Below are 26,013 nucleotides of genomic sequence, written 5' to 3' on the forward strand. Positions count from 1 at the left end.
GTTTCAGTAATAGTTGAGTTATATATTTTTGTTAGGCATTCTTTGTTTAAGTAATGAGCTACAGGTCATACGTAAAAATGCACCATATTTGCACACCTTGCTTAAAGTAAAAACGAAGTTTACATGCTTTTCTCGGGCTCCCTTGTTTTTCCTTTCAGTCAGTTTTCTGTTTTGAAGTTACAATATGTAACAGAAACATTAATATTGAAAATAATTTTTGATAGTCAGCAGTCAATAAACAGAATTTCAACAAAAGGGCTTTTATTATCTATGGCGCGATCAGATCAACAGGAAATTTTAAAAGGCAAATGGAGAATAAATCTGATGAGAACCAATTTGCTAGATTACGGTGAAGAATCAGGCACAGGGACTAAATTGAATCATTACTTAAAAATACCAGTAAAGTCAGGAGGGACTGAGTGGCTGCTCTCTGCACAGAACCCTGATGTGATATTATTAAAGGTACCTGCTGATGGGACGCTGCCCCTGTGATATTGTATTTGCTCGATCTGCAGGGAAGTCTAAATGGGAATGCAGAAAATGAATCTTTAGTGACATGTTGCACTTCATGGTTTTGTGTGCTTGAAGCATGTTGTCAACCAGCTGCACGTCATTTGGTGCTCTGTCGTTGCCAAGAAAATTTTCAGCATCCTTCAATACCTTCCATGCGATTTTCTCCAGTCCCACTAGAAGGTCTTTGAATTGCCTGTTTGATTTGTGGATCAACAAAAATACTTTCCTTAATCTTGGCATCAGTTATTCTGACTTGAATTATGAATTGAAAATAACAAATACAGGTGATTTTTCTAAAAAATGGTGTGATAGGGAATTTCATAGTGATTTTTATGATTAGCAGCCCAAAATCGATAAGATACACTCAAAAATATTCAAGAAGCAAAATTTTTGTTGTCCAGTGTAATTATGTCAATACGTTCCTTATTTTTGCTAGGAATTTAAGTGGTACTGGAACATTTCATTTATTGTCTCACCCTCGATGACATAGGGATTTAGATGGCAGTTGTATAATGTAGACCAAATTGCAAAGGGACATTGTGTTTTCTACCTGAAGGACAGTTTGTTATTAACGACAATCCATTCATTCTATAAATTCCTACAGCACAGCAAGAGATTCTTTAACCCAACATGCCATCAGTCCTACCCACTTACCAGCACTTAGTCCATTGCCATTTACACCTCAGTAATTTCAAAGCTCGTCCAAATTCTTCTCAAACATTGTGACAGTTCCAACATCTATCACCTCATCAGGCAATGTTTTCCAGATTGCAACCTGGATGGGAATATTCTTCCTCAGATCCACGATAAGCCTCCTCACCTTAAACCTATGCCTTTCAGTGTTCGACAACTCCACCATGGAGTAGAATTTCTTACTATCTGTCCTATCTCTTCTTCTCATAATTTGTATATGCCTATCAGATCCCTCCTCTGCTCGAAGGACAACAAGTCCAGCCTTTCCAGTCTCTGTTGAAATATTCCATCCTGGCGAATCTCCTCTGCACCCTGCCTAGCACATTCACATCCTTATAGTGTGGCAACCAGAACGACACACAATATTCCAGTGTGGACTAATCAGTGTACCAAGACCTCTGTGCTTTTATATTCTATTCCCTGGCTAATGAAAACAAACATCCTATTATGCCTTCTTTGGCACCCTATCTACCTGTGCTGCTACCCTTGGGTGTGTCTTTGTACAACCTCCGTACAGACAGTGGCTATTCATAAACGTACCAATCAAACCTCGATATTCACATCCAAGTTGTTAATGTGTGCCACAAACGGCAAGGGTCCCAGCACCGATCCCTGTCACAGGCTTCCAATCCATGGTCACCTAACAGTGCAAGCAGCGTTACTAGATCCATTTACGCTATCACCAGTGGACAACTACTCTAATGCAGTTTGTGATGTAGACTACTGGCTGTACTGTAACAGTTGGGTAACGATGTACTGGTACATTCAGTGCTGAGAGCCATATAGCTAAATGCAGGTGAGGTTCTGTGAGTAGTCAGCTCTGTAATAGATATCAATGTAGTTCGTTCCAACTGATTACTGAATGCTGTAATTCAGATGTGATTCTGTAATAGGTCTACATGTGTAGTGGTGTAATACTTCCTGTTGTTGAGCTCTTCATGTTGTTCTGAGTGATTGTGTTGGTGGTATAATAACGGGAATGTTTGAGCATTTTGTAATGATGTTACCTGTTGTATTAAATGGCTACTGATTATATTAAAGTCTTAACCCAGTTTGTTACTTCAAGAACCAAGTGGCATAATTTAATTCTCTAGGTGACCATCTCTGTAGTCATTTTTAGATCCACTGATTGATTAAAGAAGTAGATAATTAATTTCCGGGTTATGCTCAGATTCTCAAGAATGTTAGGACACAGTTTCTCTCATAGGTAACCTGAGGCATCCTTTGACTATCTGAAAATTTATCTCTCTTGCAGGTGATGGAATTTTTTCATAGTGTGATTTTTAACAATGGATGAATCCAGTGAGTTGCCAAGTGTGGATTTACCAGCTGAGAGTAGTCAATCTCTGAAATTCTCTGCTCCTAATACTTGAGGAGACCAGATTGTTAGTTAAATTGGGGATAGATAAATACTCCGTAGTTCAAGGAATTGAGTATTAGGGGGAACTGGGACAGAAGAGGGGTTGAGGCCTGGGGGAGATCTGCCATGATCATATTGAATGGTGGAGCATGGCCTACTCCTGCCCCTGTTTTCTTTTATTCCTGATTCATGAATAAGAAGACAAAATCTTTATTGAATGTGGGAGTTTCTGGCCAATTTGCCAAAGCTTATCAAAATTTTGGGATTTAAAGCTGATTTAAAACACTTACTGGTGGACTGCACTTAATGAACCTTTGGCACAGTGCAGTGCCAGAGTGTTGGGCCTGCTTAGCTCTCTGAACTGCACTGCCTCAAACATTTTTCAAACTCATTCTTCTTGACTTCTTCAAATCATGTCTCCTCCTTCATCTACCTCCATTATCATTCTCTTAAAACACCCTTAACCCCACACTAGCTACTAATCTGTCTCCAATCTCCTTCCCTTCAAAGTCCTTATAAATGTTGTTGTTACCCTTCATTTAAATTCTTCTTCAACAAGATTTTTGTTGCTGCTGAGTACTGAAGCCATATTTATCACAGACCCAGTAACACCCTCTGAGATTATACCCAGGATTTACTTGCACCACCCTTTCTGCAGCCTTTGTTCTTGGGCACAACATTCTCCATCTAAATCCAACTCCTAGTTCCCCTCTTAGTTAATCAATTATAACCAGAGAATTTGCAGTGATAGATCTTTCAAACTGTGATAGCCAAGAGTTTTCTTCAACTCCACCAAGGAGCTGTCTTTGATATGTCACCCAACCCACCACATCTCATGTTGTCTCTTAGCAGCATTACCTTCAGAACATAAGATCTGCTTCCTGCCTCACACATGCTAATGACCGTTCTATCGCTTCACCTTTCACCAACACGGTGTTGTCAAACTGTTTGTCCCAACATTCAGACATGGATGAAGCAGTTTCCTCCAGTTGCAAACTGAACTGAATACAGCTCCCAACACAAACAGTCAAACATACCAACTATAACCTTTAAATTCATGCATGATTCCCATTCCCACATCCTACAGGATTTGCTCTGATAGCCCCAATTCTTGCTGTCTTACTTTTTATCCCAACAATGCTGATCTATAGTTCTTCCCCCTCTACAATTCCTTCTATCTGAACTACAGTCCCTAGTCTACACTCTTGCCAAATTCCAGATTCTTCCAACCTTTTTTTTTAATATTCCCTTCCTTTACTCTACCACTGACAGAATTCCCTGCGACCACCCATGTTCCTTGCTCTGGACTATCCCCCCTAAACCTCCTGAGAGTCATTCTCTTAAGATCTGCATCTCTTTTGCCAATACTTTCATAGTCGTAGAGCGTTACAGCACAGAAACAGGCTCCTTCAGCCCATCCAATCTGTGCCAACCTGTTTTTCTACCTAGTCCCATCTACCCACAGTTGGACCAGATCCCTCCAAACCCTCTCGTCCATATACCGATCCATACTTCTCTTAACTTAATCAATTTCATTACCTTTTTTGGCTCATTATTACTAACAATCATGTCTGGTGCAACCTGTTATTCTGCTTCCTTGCAGTTTGATAACACTTTTGGTTGCATTGCTTAATTTGCTGGATTGGATTCCATCATTTTATGAAAACTTCAGTTACTGAAACCACATGGGGTACATCTTATTGCCAAAAAAATATAAAACTTTTCAGGCAAAGGGATATCCAGATTCATTAAGGTTCTGAAAGAGAGGTGGAGACACTCAGTGCTCAGATCCTTGTTTAATAGGCCTTTGGTCTGAACGCAGGTTTCACTGTGAGGGAAGCAGTCACATGTCTAATGCCTGCCCTTGCTCATCCTTCTTCCTGATCTCGCCGTGCCTGGAAACACAAAGCCTGGCAGCAGGTGCTGAGAGATCGGAACACATCAGGGAATGAGAGATGGGGGGAATGGGAGCCATTTTTACCTCAGGGAGTCTCTACTAGGCCACTGAGATCAGTATAACCACCAATGCATAAATATAAACACAAGCGATCCTGCAGATGCTGGAAATCTTGAGCAAAGTACTGGAGGAACTCAGCAAGTCAGGCAGCATTAGTGGAAGGGAATAAGCAGTTGACATTTCAGGCCGAGACACAAGGGAGACACATGTAAAAGTAATGCTTTGTACACACATTTCACACACAGACACACTCATGCTGACTCTCACAAAACCCACAAACTCGTACCCTTGCACATAAATTGATTTCAAAAATGTACCCAAGCACTCCCCCTCAGTTGATCCTTATACATATACCTTATTCACACAGGCACAAGGGCAAGCACACAGATATACATAAACACAAACTTCACCCCCCTGGCATATGAAATCATTGTTACACAAAGTCTCCCTGCTGCAGAAATTCACACATCCACTGGGAGCCCAGACAAGCACGTAGATTCTCATTGGGAGAGGGGCGTGTATAACATAGAAACACAGAAAACCTACAGCACAATACAGGCTCTTCGGCCCACAATGCTGTGCCAAACATGTACTTATTTTAGAAATAACCTAGGGTTACCCATAGCCCTCTATTTTTCTAAGCTCCACGTACCTGTGCAGGAGTCTCTTAAAAGACCCTATCGTATTGTAACAATTCCATCCTGTACAGTAGGTAGTGTTGGGGACAAGTGCCATTGTGTGTATGTTTTCATCATAACACTGAGGGGTTGCCCCATTCCCTTACTGCAGTTAGTTTTTTTTTCTCTCTTTCTCGCTCTCTCTCTCTCGCTCTCTTTCTCTCTCCCCCCTCCTTCTTAATGTGGCACTCATTATCTGCAGGTGGTGCATCTGGACAGCACTAAGGAGAAGGAGGATGTACAGAAGATGCCTCTGCAGACCCAGTATTACGACATGGCTGCTCCAGAATCTCCCTACTCAGAGAAATCGGTGAGACTCCTCACTAATGTCAATCATTTTCCACTTCCCAGCCCGGTACAGGTTGGGTTGGAACCCTTCATTGTGCAGTTAGAGCCACAAGTATATTCCAGTGAACAGAAAGGCCCATTTGGCCCGTCAGATCTATTTAATTGAGCTGATTAATTGTTGCACTGCCCTACCCTATACTCACATTCCTACAAACATATCAATTGCATGCTTGTCCTGTTTCTTTCTCATCATCTTCTCATTCAACATAATTCATCTTAAACATTAGTTCCTTGTGCCAACCCTCTCTTGCTGAACATGGGCAACTGGAACTAGCAGGGAGGATGCTGCGGTTGCCATGGAGCAGTTGGGCCAAAGAGCCAGCTTCCATGCTGTATGATTCTATGTGAAACCTGGACCTTCATTTACTGACCCTTATGCCACAAAGTTTTCTCTTACTTTGTTCATGATTTTGAACACCTTGATCACTTCTCCTCTCAGCATTTCTTACTTTGAGAAAATTCCCACCTTCTCCAGTACCCCTAGCTTGACTAAAGTCTATCATGTGATTATTGCTACTTCTGGAAGACTTACATTGCTTCCTGACCGTACCTGGCGAGAGTAATCACTCACATTCACTTCAACACCAGATGACTGCAAATCCTATCAATCATATCCAAACTCGCATGGTTCCTGCCAAACCATTGATCAGATTTACTGATAAATTCATAACAAGCTGTGACTTTGTTTCATTGTCAGACTGCAAATCATTTGTTTAGCTTTTTCTTTCACTCATTCTCTCATTCTTTGTCCTATCTTTTTACTGTTGAATGTTCTCTCTCTCCTCCCATCTCTTTCTCCCTCCCTCTGTCTCTCTCTCTCCATTTTGTCTTTTCCTTCCTCTCTGTTGTTCCCTGTACCTCTTGCTACTTAATGACTTACTTCTGTTTCTGTCTAACTCTCTCTCCATCTTTGTTATTCATTATCCCCCTGTTGCTTTCTCCCTCAGTAGTCTCTCTGTTGCATTCTTTCTGTGGGACTGTTTGTCATCACTCACTTTCTCTCATACTTGCTAATCTCTTTGCAGTTCTGCAAATGAGAAGCAAACCAGCAACTTAGATGTGAACAAGGTCTCTCTGAAGCAAATCTTCAGAGCCTTAAGATGTCTTGATCCCAAGCACTAATTATTGTTTACATATCTCTGCTGCAAGCACAGCCTACCCTGATCTGCCCAGGCTGCAGTTAACAAGACATTTTGAAGTTTTTTTTTGCCATAAATTCATATTTCATTACTAGCACCCAGCTAAAGCTCATCACAACCTCTGTTAATTCTTGCACTAAGCTGCACAATAACAAGTCATCTTTTTAATAATACTAATACTACCACTACTACTAATAATAGCATCCTATAACCACCCTATCTATGATCAACCACCATTATCAAAATAAACCGAGGCATTTTCCAGGGTGACTCTAAGCCCGCTATGATTTTGCCTAGCTTTAACCCTACTGTCGCATTTAATGAATCAGACAAAAATAGGATATCAGATCAGAGACATCCAAACTAAGCATACCTTGTCACACCTTCTATACATGGATGACTTGAAATTATATGTTCCTTCAACAGTAAAGCTAAAGCAATTAATTCAAATAGTAGAACTGTTTTCAAAAGATATAAACATGAACTTTGGACTGGATAAATATAGACCATTAAACATAAAGAAAGGTGCGATAGAGCTAATAGAACACAAAACTGAGCAGCAGGGTACAACACAATCGATGGATGGATATACACCTATAAGTATCTGGAATATCAACAAGCAAAGAAAATTGAATATAGTGCGATAAAGGGAAAACTTCTAACAGAATTTACTTCAAGGCTTAAGAAAAACTGCCAAACAGAGCTCAATAGTAAAAATATAAAAAGGCAATAAACACTTTCATTATACCCTTATTAATGTATTGTTTTGGCATAATATCTTGGTCTGAAAACCCATCTGAAAAATTTACAAAGTAATTTAAGAACTGAAATGACAAATTTTAGAAAACACGATGTACACTCAAACACACTCATATTAACACTACCTAGGATAGGAGGAGGAAGAAGAACAACAGACAAAAATTTACGCAACAGTCAGATAAAACTTCTAAGGATATATTTTCATCAACAAAAGCAGGATTCAGCTCTCCACACAAGTTTATGCATTTCTGATAAGAAGTACCCACCACTGAACTTAAATGAACGCACAACCCAGAAAAATGAAGACATTATCACTACAGAAGAAAAGGTTAACCAATGGAAGAGAATAACCCTCCATGGAAGACATCCCCATGATCTGAACCAACTAGATATTGACAAGGAAGCGTCGAACGCCTGGCTCAGAGTTGGAAACCTCTTCCTAGAAACAGATGGGTTCCTTGTGGCAATACAGGACCAGGGGTTTAACACAAAAAAATTATTGAAAATACATACTAAAAGACCAACAGATTCAAGACGATAAATACAGAAAGTCCAGAGAAACCAGAAACAATCCAGCACATTACAGGATCCTGCAGCAGTTTAACTCAATCTGATTACTAACACAGACACAATCAAATGGCAAACATCATTCACCAAAATCTTGTTTTAAAATACAAACTCATAAAAGACACCAGACCTTACTATCAATTCAAGCCTGATCCAGTTTTAAAGTCAGAGTCCTACAAATTATATTATGGCTGATCCATTATAATGGTCCAGATATAATATTACAGGATAAACAAGCGAGAACAATTTACTTAATAAATATAACCATTCCAAACACACAAAACTTACAGAAATCAATAAGTGAAAAATATCAGAAATATGCTGAATATAAAGAGGAAATTGAAAGACTATGGAACATGAAGAGGGTTTACATTGTCCCAATAGTAATGTCTACAACTGGTGCCATCCCAAAGTCACTACAAAATAGCATTAAACAATTAGGCCTACACAGTAATATCTATGCAAATCTCCACAATACTAAACACCACTAGAATAGTCCAAAAGTTCCTAGCAATTGAGAAATGAGTATGCTTAGCTATGTCTGTACTTCAGTTTTTACCAGTTTGTGGTGAGAAAAATAATAATTTATCATAGTTTGTCTTCTTTTGTACTGTGGATATTTGGCAGTCTTTCTTTATGTATGGTTTTTCATAGATTTTATTGTATTTTTAAAATTTGTCTTGTAAGTGCCTGCAAGAAAATTAACCTCAAGTTAGTATATGATAACATTGATAATAAATTTACTCTGACTTTGAATAAAAAAGAATATATGAGCCAACTACATGCAAGTATTACCACAAAGCCAGAGAAGGAGGAATGTAGATACATTGAATAGTTGTAAGGTGTGGAAGGTTATAGAGGTCAAAATGGAAGGGTTAGAGAGAGTGTCAAATGCAAGGATGTGAATTTTCAACCAGGGTTAGAACTGAACGGCATTTAGAAGGAAAATGGTTAGAATACAGGCAGTGGAAGGAAGGAGATTAGACAAAGCTTTGGAATACTCTGGTCTAGAGGTAACAAAGGTATGAATGTGCATGGTAGCAGGCAATATATTAGAGCCAGAAATAGGCAGTACCAGTGACACTCACAAATCTGTGATAGGAAGTCCATCTTAGGATGCAGTTTAATAGCCTTCATCTCTCACTGAGATACAGTTCAACAGTCTCAGACTCTCATTTGGGTGCAGTCCATCACACACTATCTATCACAGTTCCACAGGCGCTAATTCTCAGTGAGATAGTATTCTACAAACACTGAGAGGGAGACACGTCCATAGGAGCTGACTCTCAATATTGAAAAGTTAGCAGGCAGCTTCATAGACATTGATCACTGAGGTGGAGTTTCTTGGACACTGACATGCTTGAATTATGGCAATCAGTTTCTACAATTAATTAATTGTACAGTCACTCAGCCAAGTTTACACACTGCTTATTAACGAGAAGTGGCGGCACTCTGATCTCAGCTGAATTTACATGACATTTCCTTTCATGTCCTGAAACACACTGTGTTCCATCACTAAGTCTCAGTTGTTAATTCTTCTGAACTTCACTGAAGCACTGAACACAAAAACACAAGAAAATATGACCATAGGAACATAGAAATCTACAGCACATTACAAGCCCTTTGGCCCACAGTGTTGTGCTGGCCATGTAACCTACTCTATAAACTGCCTAGAATTATCCTACCGCATAGCCCTCTATTTTTCTAAACTCCATGTACCTATCTATGAGTCTCTTAAACGACTATACTAACAGTCCCTCAAATGTGCTCTGTCATTCGATATGATTATTGCTGGTCTATGTTGACTCTAATTCCTCCTCTATATCAGCTTCTCATTGCCCACAATTCCTTAGTTTTGCAGATATCTGCCCACCTCCACCTTAAATACAGAATATCTGGCTTCCAGTACCATTGATGATAGAGAACTCCAGAGATTGACCATCTTCGAAGAGGAAAAATTTCTATGCAGCTCAGTTTTAAATGACTTGTCCTTTATTTTATTTTGTAGCCACATCCCCTTGTTTGTGACTCTCCCTCACTCGTGAAAACAAGTGACAGAGTCAAAGACAGTTGTGTACAAGCTGGAGGGAAAGCCCATGTTCTTTGCAATCTGTGCCATGTCTAATCCAATTGTCATCAAGTTTCAAAGTCCTGGTAATCAATATAGTCACTCCATCTTACTCCTTAATGTATTTCAGAGAGTTGAAACCTTTCCCAGTGGTTTGAGAAAAATGGCTTGATGTAAACAAAGTCTTATTTACAGACCAGCAAATTTTTTAATTAAAGAAAACAATAATCCTGGAACAGTTTAAGCGGCTGTTAGACAGACACTGGAAAGGAGGGATAGGGATCACATGCAGACAGAAGAAAAGTTTTTTTTTGGCATAGTGCTTGGTGCAGACATTGTGAGCTGAAGGGCCTGTTTCGATGTTATACTGTTCTATGTTTAATATTTTTTTTACACAAAGTACCAAACTGTCATAGGATAGACTAGCAAAAACGTAAATAGATTAGTAAAAAATTACATGGAAATAAAACTATACAGCCCTTCAAACCTGCTTACAATTTGTTAGTCAAGGCTGACTTCCTCTTCAAGTCTACTTTCCTTCCCTGTCCCATTTGCCTTGATCCTTCAAATCCTGACTCTACGTTGTCATCCTTGGGTCTCCTCATTGCTTGATCATTCACTGCATCTGAAATTTCCACAAAGTAAAGAAATATTTCCTCCTCTTAGGCTGATGTGCCAAGCTCTTACACTGAGAAACTTTTTGTTCCGTGGCTCAGAGCTGAGGGAAGCAGTCTCTCAGGGTGATGCACCATCAATAACTCTCGGAGACAGGAGGTGAACGATAGGCTTTTATTAGCAGCAAAACGGAGCACAGCATCTCGGAGACTGAGGGGGGAGCAGTGCCTCCAATCGCCTTTATACAGGGGTCTGTGGGAGGAGCCCCAGGAGCAGTCAGCAGAGGGGCGTGTCCAGACAGGTATATGTAGTTCACCACACAGGGTCTACCATGTCACGCTCTCAAAGAACTTAATGTTTAACAAGATCATCTCTCTTTCTTTCAAAGTCTGGAGAAAATAAGCCTATTTTCATCCTTCTCCTCATAGAAAAGCCCTTTTAATCTCAGGTGGAAAACCACTGAATCTTTATTACACCCTTTCTAAGACAGGTATATCCTTCCTTAAGTAAAGAGATTAAACCTGGACTCAGTACTTTAGCTATTGCCTAGGCATATTTCTATAAAATCTGTATCAAGATTTTCTCACTCATTACCAAATAAAGCTGATGTATATAATGACTGTGATTCATGATCTGTAAAATATCACCTTCTTATCAAGAAATAATCTTCTGTTGTTTTTTGCTGCTCCCACTGAAGATAAGGGGGTATGAATTGCAATTAGTCCCCAAGCATGCACTAATGTAGTGCCTGTCACCTCAGGATGCGCCAGCGTGCATCACAGTCAACTCAGTGTCTTTTAAGAATTTTCGCTGATGTACTGTAGCAATGCAAACTCCCACAATAGCCTCTTGATAACAACCAGGTCATCTGTTTTATCAGTGATTTTGGCCAGGACATCAGGAACAATTATCTCGAGAGGGAGGCATGTTTGGCCACCCTTGCTCTCCCTCACTGGGTGGCAGCCTGGATTTTGTGGTCTCTTCTCTGGAATGTGGCTTCAACGAATGTTCGGCTCAGAGATGAGCGTGCTGCCCACTGATGCTGTGAAAGGCGCTACATAAAATCAGAAAGTTTCCACCTCAGACCAATTACAATGAGAAAACTGGAAGTTTCATTGAACTGTAATGTGGGGGAAAGTGGGAGAAAAGGGGAGTGTCAGGTTAGAAGTGTTCTCAAGATTACTGTGCATTTTCACCCCATATTTTGTTTAGTTGTAACTTTGCTTTGCTGAGCTGTTAAGCCTGTTTTTAGAAACTATGATATTAATGGCTGTTAGTGGGAAGATTTCACTGAGATCTTTGAGTGAAGCAGAAAGGACAATTTTAAAAATGTAAAAGAGTGGACGGATTCTTAAAGCTTACACCAAGTGTTAAAAGTACTTGGAGCAGGGGTAAGTTTTCACCTTGGGTGCTACTGTCAGGACTCTCTTCCAATCGAAGGGTGGCATGGTATCATAACGGTTAGTGTAACACTATTACAGCGCCACCGATCACTGATTGAGGTTCAATTTCTGCCTCTGTCTCTAATGAGTTTGTGTGTTCTCCCTGTGTAAGTGGGTTTCATCTGGGTGTTCTGGTTTCCTCCCACATTCCAAAGGCATATGGATTAGAATTGATAAGTTGTGGGCATGCTATGTTGGCGCCAGATGAGTGGTAACACTTGCGGGCTGCCCAGCACAATTCTCGCTGATTTTGATTTGATGTAAGCAACACACTTCACAGTGTGTTTTGAAGAACATGTGACAAATAAAGCTAATCGTTAATGGGGTGCCAGGAAATAATTAAGTTTTACTTTCCTATCCCTTTACCTGTGTAATTGGGCTTCCCATGGTGCCCAGGTAGAGCTGATGATGATCACCTCAGTGGGGTGCAGACAAATATCTTAAGTATGGCAGAAATATGTCTGATCCTTTCTGCTCTTGGGATTAAACCCAGCCCAACTAAAAAGCAGCTTATATTTAACAGTAGCGGGTGTGCCATCTCATTTCACAGGTCACTGCTGTGTTGCTGGGGCAGTGTAGGAACAGTTCTGAACTCCATTTTCATTACTTGACCCACCTCGATGGTCGCAGCTGAACCCGGACTTCCTGACAATTGACCGAACCTGCCATCATGTTCCAAATGAATTGTATTCGTTTAAGCTTAGGGCCAGAGGGGAAACGTGGTAAAACCTTTCAATGCAGTGAGTGATTGAGGGGCAGAGATGGGACTGCAAGGGTCGTGGGAACAGGCTCAATGCCAACTTTCAAAAGAGAGTTCGATGGATGCTCCAAGGGGAAAGGATTGTGGGACTATGGAGAACAGAAGGGAAGTGAATCAACAAAGAGCATGTTGGGCAATGTGTTTGTTTCCATAAATTCAATTCTTATTTTGTGATATATTGGTGCTGCTTCATACATGCTGACAAAATGCATTGACAAGTTCAGGCCAGCTGAAGCTATTGGGTGTACAGTAGAAGATGATGGGATTATTGTTAAGTTGCCGAGTGCTCACTGGATGCTGAAAGAGGTGTAAAACTATGTACAGTAACATGTTAAGAGAAACAGAAGCATCAAGATTAGAGTCTTAAAAGGACAGTCACTCCTGTACACTGTAAAATGATGTCCAACACAGTGGCAGAATTAGTAGTTCTCAGCCAAACCTGCCATTTTAAGCGTCTTCCCTCATTACGATGCACTGATCAGCTGCAGGTATCAAACAGCCCCAGTTTCACAGATCCCAAGGAGAAAATCAAAAGTAAAAGGTCAATGTCAGATCCCAGTGAGGGGAGAGGGGGAGTGGTGAGACCAGCTCACACTAGTTCTTTCTGTCCAGTCTGGATTTTGATTGCCTGTTTTTAACATTGGATGGAGAGAGCCTAATCCTCACTCTGTTCACTTTTCTCCCATAGCAGTCGAACTTGCATTCTAGGAATGCACTCTGTAAATTAAAATGGCCAATCACCTGAAGCTAACACAGTGGTTGGATGGCACCAACACAGAAGTGGTTATTTCCTTCCCACAACCAGCAAAATCAGTCAAAATGTCCTCGAGTGTCATTGACTCTCCTCATTACACTTACCCACATGACAGGATCTCTGGCTTTGACCTTGGTAGCTCTCAGAACTCACTGCTTCTTTCTATCCTTGCCCTTTGCAAGCAAAGGTCACTCTTTCCAGCTGGCATTACTCATCAAGATCAGTGGCAGAAACGTGGACTGTTTCTGTACCCCCTCTCTAAGCAAATAAACCGTGTTATAGACCAGTCAACAAACCAAAGACAGAAAATGCTGCCTTTGGCACCAATCACTGGTGAGACATTAATGTTTGCTTCTCTGGTATTATGCTCTCTATCTGCTTCCCCTTGTAATGACTAAAGTTACTAAACTCACTCCAAGATACAGTCTCCGCTACAGTTTGAACTCCTTTCAAGTGGGTTATGGTGGCATAGACACAGACTCTGATTGAAGTACGGTCCCATTGGCATTGATTCCAACTGGGTTGCCATGGCAGACATTGGCTCTTAGCCGAGTGCATTGGTATGGATACTTATTCTCACTGAGTACAGTAAAATATCTGGTGGCACAATTGGAAGATCAAGAACATAAGATCATAGGAATCAGAGTAGGGTACTTGGCCACCCAAGTCTACCTCACCATTCAGCATGATCACAACTGATCTACGATGGCCTCAACCCTTCTTCCCTGCCAGTTCCCCATAGCCCTCAAGGATCCTTTAAATAATTAGCAATCTTCACCCTAAAATACAACTATTGCTTGGCCTTCAGAACCCTGCAGGACAGAAAGTTACAGAGATTCACTACCCTCTGAGGAAAGAAATTTCAATGCAACTCAGTTTTAAATGACTAGTCTCTTATCTTGTAACTTTGTTCACCTCTCCCACTGGTGAAAACATCTCAACACCTTGTCAAGTCCCCTTAGTGTCTTCTATGATTGAATAAGCTCATGCTGTATTATTCTAAACACTGAGGAATATAGATTCAAAACTGTTGAGCCTCTCTTGACAGGAGATCCCAGGAATTAGCCTAGTGGAGGGAAATGGTCAATTGATGTTCCAGATGTCAACCCGAAATACTAACAGTCCATTTCCCTCCCCAAATGCCACCTGACAGACTGTTCTTCCAGCACTTTGTCGCTGCTTTGAACTACCTCCAGTGCTACAATATCTCTGTTTAGGCAGGTAGATCAAATGTATGGACAGTACTGGAGGTGTGACCCCACAACACCTGCATAATTCTAACAGGATCTGTCTATTGTTAAACTGCAACCCCTTAACAAAAAAGGCCAATGTGCTGAGTGCCTTCTTAACAACTATTACAGTGCCACTGGTTCAATTCCCGCTGCTGTCTGTAAGGAGTTTGTACGTTCTCCTCATGACCACATAGGTTTCCTCCGGGTGCTCCAATTTCCTCCCACATTTCAAAGACATACAGATAAGTTGCTTAATTGGTCACATGGATGTAATTGGATGACATGGGCATGTTGAGCCAGAAGGGCCTGTATCTCTAAATTAAATTTTAATTAAATTAAACTCATCGTTATATCACTCTCCCCCAATGACCCCGCAATGTGAATGCCTTACAAACAGAGGATTTAGTCCTCTGTGCGTTTGCTGCGTGATTACCAATGTAACAGTGACTAATTTCCCTGAACTGCCTCATGAGCTGGGAAGTTTTTGGAAAGATCAGAGATTGAGAAAGGCACCAAATTAATACCATTCTTTCCATAAGTTTGTCTAGTCACTAAATTATAACCAAAAATTGTGAGCAGCCAATCTATGAATAGGATGTGCTGAGCAGGCAACATGGGCAATTGTTCTTTCTATTTCCAAATGGTCAGCGTTGATTTTGCGACCTTTCAGATTTTACAGAGGGAGTGACTGTCAGCTCTTGCTATTTTTAACCTGCACCTCTGCCAGTTCTGGTTGTACTAATTATTTAGTTTGCTGTTTCAGAAATCTTTTTAAATTCTGCATCAGTTCTATTCTTTAATTTTTTTCTCTATTACTGTCTTTCTTCCCCCTCTTGTTTCTTGCCTTGATCTCTCTTTCTCCCTCTCTCTCTCTGTCTTTCTCCCTCCCCTTCTCTCCCCATTTCCTGTCACTCTTAACTCTAGACTCCTGGTGCCAAGGACTATGACATCCAATATGCTGAGCTCGACACTGCCGCCCTGGCCTCTTCACACCCCAGCCCACGGACTTCCATTCACGCTGGCGGAGATCTTGTCGAGTATGCAACTATCCAGCCTAACTTACGCTAACGCATGCCTTTTTAGGCCTTTCCCTCAGACCTTTGACCTCCAGGTACACTTCTGCACTTCCCCCTCTTTGTTCCTCAAAGTAATCTGGTCACCATTGCACGCAATGCACTTAGTGAAATGGTTCCATCTCTAACGGACTTAGTAGTGCATGTTCCAGTCTATGCGCCAACCAGCTCCAATTATTCACACCCTTATGCACCCAGTGCTTTTTGTGTATGTTTATAATGAATGTTTTAACATTTTGCACTGGTTGCTGCTCAGACCAGTTGCACTCTTGGCATGCTACAGAATGAATCTAAGAATTATTTAAACTGTGTATTGCAAATTTGCCTAAATAATTGTATTGTATTGTAATTGTATTGACCAGTTTTGATTTTAAAACAAAGTGATAGTCTGCCACACTATAAGCATAGATCTATTTTAAAATATCACTGCAGTTGCAGAAAGTTCCACACGGCTTTATTCATGCAGAGGGCAAAGAAGACTTCCATCTCCACAAGGACAGTTGTCTCTTAAGTTCAATGCACTTAGGCACTTTTCTCTTTTGGCATGACTTACTCCACTGTGGATATCGGTAGATTTTATACACTAACATGGATGTAGACTATTTATACTCAACCTTCCAATGTCAGTTTCTTGGGCATCGCTTCAAGGGCAGATTAGGATGAGTCCAGGGAGTGGAGGAAATAGAAAAATTATAGCAAAGGTAAAATTTAAATGGATGAGGACATTAAAGAAGTGTACCACAGGACAGTTAAAGTTCTGAGCATCTTAGAAACAATCTCTCTCTCTCTGGAACTGAGATAACAAAAATAAAGGGAATTCAGGATGCAGCCACATTGTCAAGCATGTACCAGGTTAGAGAGGTTATGGCTGGCATTGAAGGGAAGCTACCCGAGGTTGTTGAGAGTGCTGTAGCACCAGCACTACTCTACACATTAGTGATGCATGCCATTGAGTTTAAGCACATTGCTGACGTGTCCTCACTGGATGGGGCAGTCCTGTGAAGCTTCCAACGCCCCTGCCCCAACTATACCTCATACCCTGAACCACAAGGAGATCTACCTGTGGTTACTATCAAGTGGCGCGCAGAAGCCTGGAGATTACGTGCTGCAAAATGACAGCAGGATCAGGGAGAGATTGTGAGACCTTGGCGAAACCTTAGAAAACCACAGCAACCCCTTCAGTCTCTGAAACCTCTCATGAATGGACCTCAATCACATCATTGTTACTTATATAGATGATAACAGAAGTGAGGAGTTGGAACAATGAGGAAATCTGGAACAGTCTGAGTCCCTTTGCTCTGGAAATAGGAGAATTGTGAATGATTTGACTGAGGTCTTTAATGTGTGGTTGGTAGGGCAGGCATGTAGAAAATCTTCTCACCAAAGGAGGGGAGAGGCCAAACAATGAGTCATCATAGTTGAGAAGTTATGTTGAGGTTGTATAAGACTTTGGTGAATTCAAATTTGGAGTATTGTGTGCAGTTCTGGTCACTTATCTAAAGAAATGATATCAATAAGATTGAAAGAGTACAGAGAAAATTTACAAGGATGTTGCCAGCACTTGAAGACCCGAGTTATAGGGAAAGGTTGAATAAGCTAGGACTTTATTCCCTGGAGCATAGGAGAATGAAGGGCAATTTGACAGGGTCATTTAAAATTATGAGGGGTAGAGAGAGGGTGAATACAAGTAGTCTTTATCCACTGAGGTTGGGTGAAACTGGATATATAGGTTAAATTGCAGGTAGAGTCGGTGGTGAGGAAGGCAAATGCCATGTTAGCATTCATTTCGAGAGGTCTAGAATACAAGAGCAAGGATGTGATGCTGAGGCTTTAAAAGGCATTGGTGGGGCCTCACCTTGAGTATTGTGAACAGTTTTGGGCTCCTCATCTTAGAAGAGATGTGCTGGCATTGAAGAGTGTCCTGAGGAGGTTCACAAGAATGATTCCAGGAATGAAAGGGTTATCATATGAGGAACGTCTGATGGCTCTGGGTCTGCACTCGCTGGAATTCAGAAGGATGGGGGGGGAGGGGGGGATCTCATTGAAACCTTTCAAACGTTGAAAGGCCTAGGCAGAGTAGATGTGGAAAGGATGTTTCCCATGGTGGGAGAGTTTAGGACAAGAGGACCCAGCCTCAGGATAGAGGGGTGCCCTTTCAAAACAGAGATGTGGAGAAATTTCTTTATATCAAAAGGTGGTGAATTTGTGGAATTTGTTACCACATGCAACTGCAGAGGCCAGGTTGCTGGGTGTATTTAAGGCAGAGATTGATAGGTTCTTGATTGGACATGGCATCAAAGGTTACAGGGAGAAGGCCGGGAAATGGGGTTGAGGAGGAGGGAAAAAAAGGATCAGCCATGATCAATGGGCCAGATGGCCCAATTCTACTCTTATGTCTTATGGTTTTATGATATAGAGGTCATAGGTTAAAGGTGAAAGGTGAAGTGTTTAAAAGGAAGCTGAGAGGGAACATCTTCACTCAGAGGGTGGTGTGAGTGCAGAATGAAGTACCAGCTAAAGTGGTGGATGCAGGTTCAGTTGCAACTTTTATGAGAAGATTAAATAAGTACATGGATTGGAGGGGTATGGAGAGCTATGGTCCAGGGTGCAGGCCAATGGGATGAGGGAAAATAACAGTTCAGCATGGACTAGATGGGCTGAAGGGCCTGTTTCTGTGTTGCAGCACTCTATGACTATCATAAAATAATCACCAATAAATCCAATAGGGAATTCAGACAAAAATATTTTACCCAAAGTAGTGCAAAAGTAGAGAGACATCATGCAGAGTGAATTGGATGATAGGATTGAATTGAATAAGCAGTAATGATTGGATTGAATTGAATAAGCAGTAATGCAGAGAAGAATAGAACGGTATGCTGATGGGTTAGTTGGAGAAAGCTAACATGGCTGACTGATACCAGCATACAGACTTTTTTTTTGTTGTTAAGTTGGATATCATTCTTCAAGTGAGGAAGTAAGATACACATAGAAAACAACTAACTTGCCCATGCAAAATGTTCCCCATTTTATTTCAAAATAGTGAAAAGCCAACACATATAGAATGCTGGTCCATGTTAATTTCAGCCACTTTCAGATTATCTTTTTAAAATACTTACAAAATATTATCTGTAGACCTTTAAAGGGAAACTCAGACTTCCAATCTTAAGAACTCAACTGAACATTGCACGACCTTGGACTTCTCATCTGTTAACTGGGAAAGAAATGTCTCATAAAATCTATATAGTGTGGTTGTTACCTGGCTCAAGAACAGATTCCAGGCAAGAATGATGCAATGGTCAGATCATTATCAGATCTTATGTATGAACTCCACTTTTTGATTCTAAGCTTTGGAGTTTCAAATATGATGGCAGAATATGGTATTAATGGTAAGACTCTTGGCAGTGTGGAGGATCAGAGGGATCTTGGGGTCCAAGTCCATTGGATGCTCAAAGCTACTGTGCAGGTGACTCTGTGGATAAGAAGGCATACAGTATATTGGCCTTCATCAATCGTGGAATTGAATTTAGGAGCCGAGAGGTAATGTTACAGCTATATAGGACCCTGGTCAGGCTGCACTTGGAGTACTGTGCTCAGTTCTGGTTGCCTCACTACAGAAAGAATGTGGAAGCCATAGAAAGGGTGCAGAAGAGACTTACAAGGATGTTGCCTGGATTGGGGAGCATGCCTTATGAGAATAGGTTGAGTGAACTCAGCCTTTTCCCCTTGGAGCGACAGAGGATGAGAGGTGACCTGATAGAGGTATATAAGATAATGAGAGGCATTGATCATGTGGATAGTCAGAGGCTTTTTCCCAGGGCTGAAATGGTTGCCACAAGAGGACACAGGTTTAAGGTGCTGGGGAGTAGGTACAGAGGAGGTGTCAGGGGTAAGTTTTTTACTCAGAGTGGTGAGTGCATGGAATAGACTGCTGGCAACAGTGGTGGAGGCGGATATGAAAAGGTCTTTTAAGAGACTTTTGGATAGGTACATAGAGCTTAGAAAAATAGAGGGCTATAGGTAAGCCTAGTAATTTCTAAGGTAGGGACATGTTCGGCACAACTTTGTGGGTTGAAGGGCCTGTATTGTGCTGTAGGGTTTCTATGTTTAATAGACTCATAGATCAACTCATCTCATTGATATTATTTAAAACCACATATTGATTGGTTGGTTTATTGATAGTAGTGTTATGGTGAGACATTTCATGACTGGGTGAATTTTGTTGCCCTAGGGAGCACTCACTATCATAACTATACCAGCATTGCCAAGACCAGCCTGACCTGACTGTACAATGAATGAGTATTGTCAGGATGCAAGTCTCCAATACACTGCAAGAAAATTATTACAAAATTAAGAATCAAACTCAGTGTTACAAAAACTTAGAAATTAACAATACCTATTCTTCAAAGATTTCAAGGTTTCAAAGGTACATTTGATGTCAGGGAAACATATAAAATATACATCCTGAAATTCTTTTTCTTTGCAACCATCCACAAAAACAGAGGAATGCCCCAAAGAATGAAAGACAGTTAAATGTTAGAACCCCAAAGCCTCCCCCCCAACTCCCACCTCCCATGCATAACCAGCAGCAAAGCAATGACCCCCCCCAGCAAAAAAGCATGGGCACCCCCCCCCCCCACCGAGCACTCAAGCGTGTAGCAAAGCATCAGTAAAGACACAGACTTGCAGTACCCCAAAGACTACTATGCCCGGTAATTTGACATACCACAGGCTCTCTCTCTCCCTAATAAGGGACAAAGAGGTGTCCTCGTTTCACAGCAAGAAGGGAGACATAACAAACAAATGGCTGATTTACGATGTTAAAAGTCTGTTGTGTCGCCTCTTCCGAGCTCTACGCCCAAAGAACTCGGGTCTCTGGGCACACAGCCGGCAGCCAGCTCGCTGCTTTCGATCTTCTGTGTACTCCCTCAACACACCAGTTTCCTGCGGAGGAACCAACCTTGAGTCTGCCCGCCTCCAGAGCCACGAAATCCTGGAACCCTGAAGATGCGCTAGTCTTCTAGGTCACGTCCTTGGTACATCGAACAAATAGTGGCCAGTCGTGAGACCCCGAGAGTGGGTCCCATTCCCACAAAGAACCAAAGTCAGTGTGTAACTCCAGGTCAGGGTCTTCAAAAGAACCTTGAAAGGGGAAAATAGAGATATTAAGGATAGAAATAGAGCTGTTATCTTATCACCCAAGATTAGTTAATTTCATTAACAAGAATCTCCCCACACCCACTTCTCTATCCATGATTAAGCTTGTCTGCTGTTCAGCACAAGGCAATTGGTAGGTAGAAAACTGTGAACATGAGAACATCTGCAGATGCTGGAAATCCAAAGCAACTCACACAAAATGCTGGAGGAACTCAGCAGGTCAGGCAGCATCTATGGAAATGAATAGATAGTTGACAGTTTGGACCGAGACCCTTCATCAGGACTAAGAAGGAAGAGGGAAGATGCCAGAACAAAAAGGTGCGGGGAGGGGAAGCAGGCTAATTGGAACATGATAGAGGAAGCCAGGTGAGTGGGAAGGATAAAGGGCTGGAAAGGAGGGAATCTAATAGGAGAAGAGAGTGGACCATGGGAGAAAGGGCCCAGGGGGAAGTAAAAGGCAGGTGAGAAGAGGTAAAAACCTAGAGTGGGGAATGGGGGGGAGGGTGGAAATTTGTTTACCAGAAGGAGAAATTGATATTCATGCTTTCAGATTGGATGCTACCCAGCCAGAATAAAAGGTGTCTGAGGGTGGTCTCATCTTGGCACAAGAGGAGGCCATGGACCAACACGTTAGAACAGGAATGGGAATTGGAATTAAAATATTTGGCCACCGGGAAGTCCCATTTGTGGCAGATGGTGCAGAGGTGCTTGACAAAGTGGTCCCCCAATTTACAATGGATTTCACCAATGTAGAGGGGGCCGCATTGATAAAATCATCTTTCTTGATTGGCTGTCAGAAGTTGTGCCAGAGCTTCTTGGTGATTCACCGTTGGTTTCTCCCAAAAAGTGGGTGGGAACTTGCTTTGGGGGTGCACATTTAAAACATCCAGTCAGGGTATGTGCTAGGGATATTGAGAAGGTATTGTAGGCAGTGAGATATGCTAATGATGAATGGTATAGAAATGACATGGTGGAACAATGGCTGGAATTGGCTGGAGCACAAAGAGCATTTGATAAGGTCCCACATAGGAGATTGGTGGGTAAAATCAAAGCTCAGGGCATCGGGGGGAAGACATTGACATGGATAGAAAACTGGTTGGCAGATAGAAAGTAAAGGGTAGCGTTGAATGGGTGTTTCTCGGAATGGCAGGTGGTGACTAGTGGGGTGCCACAGGGCTCGGTATTGGGACCACAGCTGTTTACCATTTACGTTAATGATTTGGATGAAGGCATAAAAAATAACATCTGCAAATTTGCTGATGATACTAAGCTGGGTAGCAGTGTGGCATGTGATGAGGATGTTAGGAGAATTCAGGGTGACTTGGATAGGCTGGGTGAGTGGGCAGATACTTGGCAGATGACATTTAATGTGAATAAGTGTGAGGTTATCCACTTTGGGAGTAAGAACAGGAAGGCAGATTATTATCTGAACGGTGTAGAGTTGGGTAAGGGAGAAATACAAAGAGATCTCGGAGTCCTTGTTCATCAGTCACTGAAGGTGAATGAGCAAGTGCAGCAGGCAGTGAAGAAGGCTAATGGAATATTGGCCTTTATTACAAAGGGAATTGAGTACAAGAGCAAGGAAATCCTTTCGCATTTGTACAGGGCCCTGGTGAGACCACACCTGGAGTATTGTGTACAGTTTTGGTCTCCAGGGTTAAGGAAGGACATCCTGGCTGCAGAGGAAGTGCAGCGTAGATTCACAAGGTTAATTCCTGGGATGTCCGGACTGTCTTACGCAGAGAGGTTAGAGAGACTGGGCTTGTACACGCTGGAATTAAGGAGAATGAGAGGGGATCTGATTGCAACATATAAGATTATTAAGGGATTGGACAAGATAGAGGCAGGAAATATGTTCCAGATGCTGGGAGAGTCCAGTACCAGAGGGCATGGTTTAAGAATAAGGGGTAGGTCATTTAGGACAGAGTTAAGGAAAAACTTCTTCTCTCAGAGAGTTGTGGGGGTCTGGAATGCACTGCCTCGGAAGGTAGTGGAGGCCAATTCTCTGGATGCTTTCAAGAAGGAGCTAGATAGGTATCTTATGGATAGGGGAATCAAGGGATATGGGGACAAGGCAGGAACCAGGTATTGATAGTAGATGATCAGCCATGATCTCAGAATGGTGGTGCAGGCTTGAAGGGCCAAATGGTCTACTTCTGCACCTATTGTCTATACATGGACCTATCCAGGTCTACTGGGACACGCTGGGAGCAGTGTTGAATATTTAGGATGGAAATTCTGCAGAGCCTTCAGAACAGAGAGAAAACTTGGTGAAATCTGCTTCTTAAACATTTTTTTAAGAGCAAACCTTTGGGCCATCATAGCTGACAAATATGTTAGAATTTTTGAGTTGCGATTGGCAGTAGATGAAAGGAAAATACTGCATGTAGTACATTTGTAGGCGGCATGGTAACATAATGGTCATCACAATGCTTTACAGTTCAGGGGACCCAGGTTCAATTCCCACCGCTGTCTGTAAGCAATTTGAACATTGTCCCCATGACCATGTGGGTTTCCTCCAGGTGCTCCAGTTTCTTCCCACAGTCCAAAGACCTACCGGTTGGTAGGTTACTTGATCATTGTAAGTTGTCTCGTGAGGCTAGGGTTAAATCTGGGGGTGTGGCTCGTAGGGCCAGAAGGGCCTATTCCGTGCTGTATCTCAATAATAGATAAAATTGGACTTTCACAAAGCGTTCAGTAAGGTGCCACAAGCTAACACAGGTCTGCAGCAACGAATATTGAGGATTGGTTAATGGACAATCCACTTTCTGGTTGGCAGGCAAGAGTCAGTGATTGAACCTCAGTTCTTCGCAATCTTGTTATTGGCTTATTATTGCCACGTGTACAGTGAAAAGCTTTGGGTCAGTGTGCCACCTGGGCAAATCATGCCGTACTTTGGGATAGCGACAAGAAGACAATGCAGAATACCAAGAGCAATGTTGGTAAATGAATAATTAAAGCCCATGACAAGGTAGATTGGGAGAACAAGAATTCAACTGTAGCAATTGAGAAGCCTTTTCAAGAGTCTGAAAAAGCAGGATAGAAGTCTTTGAGTCTGGTGACATGTGATTTTGGGCTTTTGGATCTTCTGCCTTGCAGGAGAGGGATGAAGAGAGAAAAACCAGGGTGGGAGGAGTCCAAGTTAATGACTTAGAGGAAAGAACCAGGTTTGCTCATAGTATGAAATTAGATCAGAATGCAAGCTGAGAGGAGGACATAGGGAAGCTGCCAAGGGATGTAGCCTGGTGAAGTAAGTAGGAAATAAATTGGTGCATGTGTATACTGTGGAGGAACTTCAAGGTGAAAAATAAAAACTGAGCATTTTTTTTTAATGTAGAGATTAGGTTCAACTAGAGATTAGGATAATAAAGAACATCTCAATGTTCCAAAGAGATTGAAATATTACCCTTGGTGAAATCACACATGGACAGCAACAGCAGCCTTTTTCCTTATCTAAGGATGGACTGACCTGCAATTGAAATAAGAGCAGAAAGGGTTCAGTACACGATTTTTGGGATGAGGGAACAGACAAATAAGGAGAATTTAGTTAGATTTGGCTTGCATTCCCTGCTACCACCAGCAAGTTTTCCTCAAGTTACACATTCCTGGTTTGGAAATATTCCACTGTTCCTTTACTGTTGGCTAGATGAAAGCCCCAAACTCTGAACTGACTGAAATAATGGTGAACCATCTTAAATCACTACTATCATTCTAAAATTGTAGTGATTTATTAAGAAGGCTTTGTACCAACTTCTCAGTGGTGATTTGGGATGATCTTACCAAGAATGCCCACATCAGGTAAATGAATAAAAGATAGAATAAATGATCACAGAATCGTAGGAGTCCATTTGTCCCATTGAATCATTGGAAATTCCTAGGAAAGCATCATATCCATCCTATTCCTCTCTTCCTTCCCTATAACCCTGCCTGTTCAAATCCTTGTCCAAAGATCAGATCAATTCTAATTCCACCATCATTACAAGCAGAGAAGGTGGTACTGAGCCTTTCTCATTGAATCACTAGTTGTAAGCTTGATAGATTACAGAGAAAATTTACAACTATATTGTTTGGATTTGAGAACCCGAGTCATAGGGAAAGGTTAAATAGCTTAAAACTTTATTCCCTGAAGCACAGGAGACTGAGGGGAGATCTTATAGAGGCATACAAAGTTATGAAGGTTACAGATAAGATGAATGCATGCTTGCTTTATAGCTCATGTGGGATCAGACTAGAACTAGATGACTTAAGTTGAGGGAGAAAGGTGAAATATTTCATGGGAATCTGAGGGGGATCTTCTTCTCTCAGAGTGTGGAATGAGTTGCCAGCAGAAGTGGTAGATGCGGGTTCAAAGATAACATGTAGGCGAAGTTTGAATAAGTACATGGATGAGAGATATGGAATGCTATGGCCCAAGTCCAGATAGATGGGTCTAGGCAGAAGACCATGTCAGCACAGAATAGATAAGTCAAAGGGTCTCTTTCTGTGCTGTACTGCTCAAGAGTCCAACAGTCCTAGAACATTACAGCAAAAACACAAGCCCTTTGGCCCATCTAGTCCATACTGAACCGTTAATCTGCCTAGTCCCATCAGCCTGCATCTGGACCATAGCCCGCCATACCCCTCCCATCCATGTACCTATCCAAACTTCTCTTAAATGTTGCAATTGAACCCGCATCCACCACTTGTGCTGCTAGCTCATTCCACACTCTCGCCACTCTCTGAGTGAAGAAATGTCCCCTCCTGTTCCCCTTAAACATTTCACATTGCACTCTTCACCCATGACTTAGAGTTGTAGTCTCACCTAACTTCAGTGGAAAAAGCCAGTTTGCATTTACCCTATCTATACCCCTCATAATTTTGTGTACCTCTATCAAATTTCCTCTCTACCTTCTACATTCTAAG

At 41.7% G+C, this 26,013-nt stretch overlaps 1 protein-coding gene across 2 annotated transcripts in view; it reads left to right on the forward strand.

The window, feature by feature from the left end:
* nectin1b (nectin cell adhesion molecule 1b) overlaps nucleotides 1-26,013 on the forward strand; it is a 780,494-nt gene that overhangs the window by 747,598 nt on the left and 6,883 nt on the right. Inside the window, exon 8 of one of the 2 annotated variants that reach the window (XM_059956948.1) lies at nucleotides 5,403-5,510. The exons of the other annotated variant lie outside the window; for it this stretch is intronic. Within the exon in view, the coding sequence (XP_059812931.1) occupies nucleotides 5,403-5,510 (108 nt within the window). The remainder of the gene's footprint in view (nucleotides 1-5,402; nucleotides 5,511-26,013) is intronic. 2 annotated transcript variants of the gene reach the window in all.

The sequence above is a fragment of the Hypanus sabinus genome, chromosome X2 (assembly GCF_030144855.1).
Source record: "Hypanus sabinus isolate sHypSab1 chromosome X2, sHypSab1.hap1, whole genome shotgun sequence".
NCBI classification, from domain to species: Eukaryota; Metazoa; Chordata; class Chondrichthyes; order Myliobatiformes; family Dasyatidae; genus Hypanus; species Hypanus sabinus.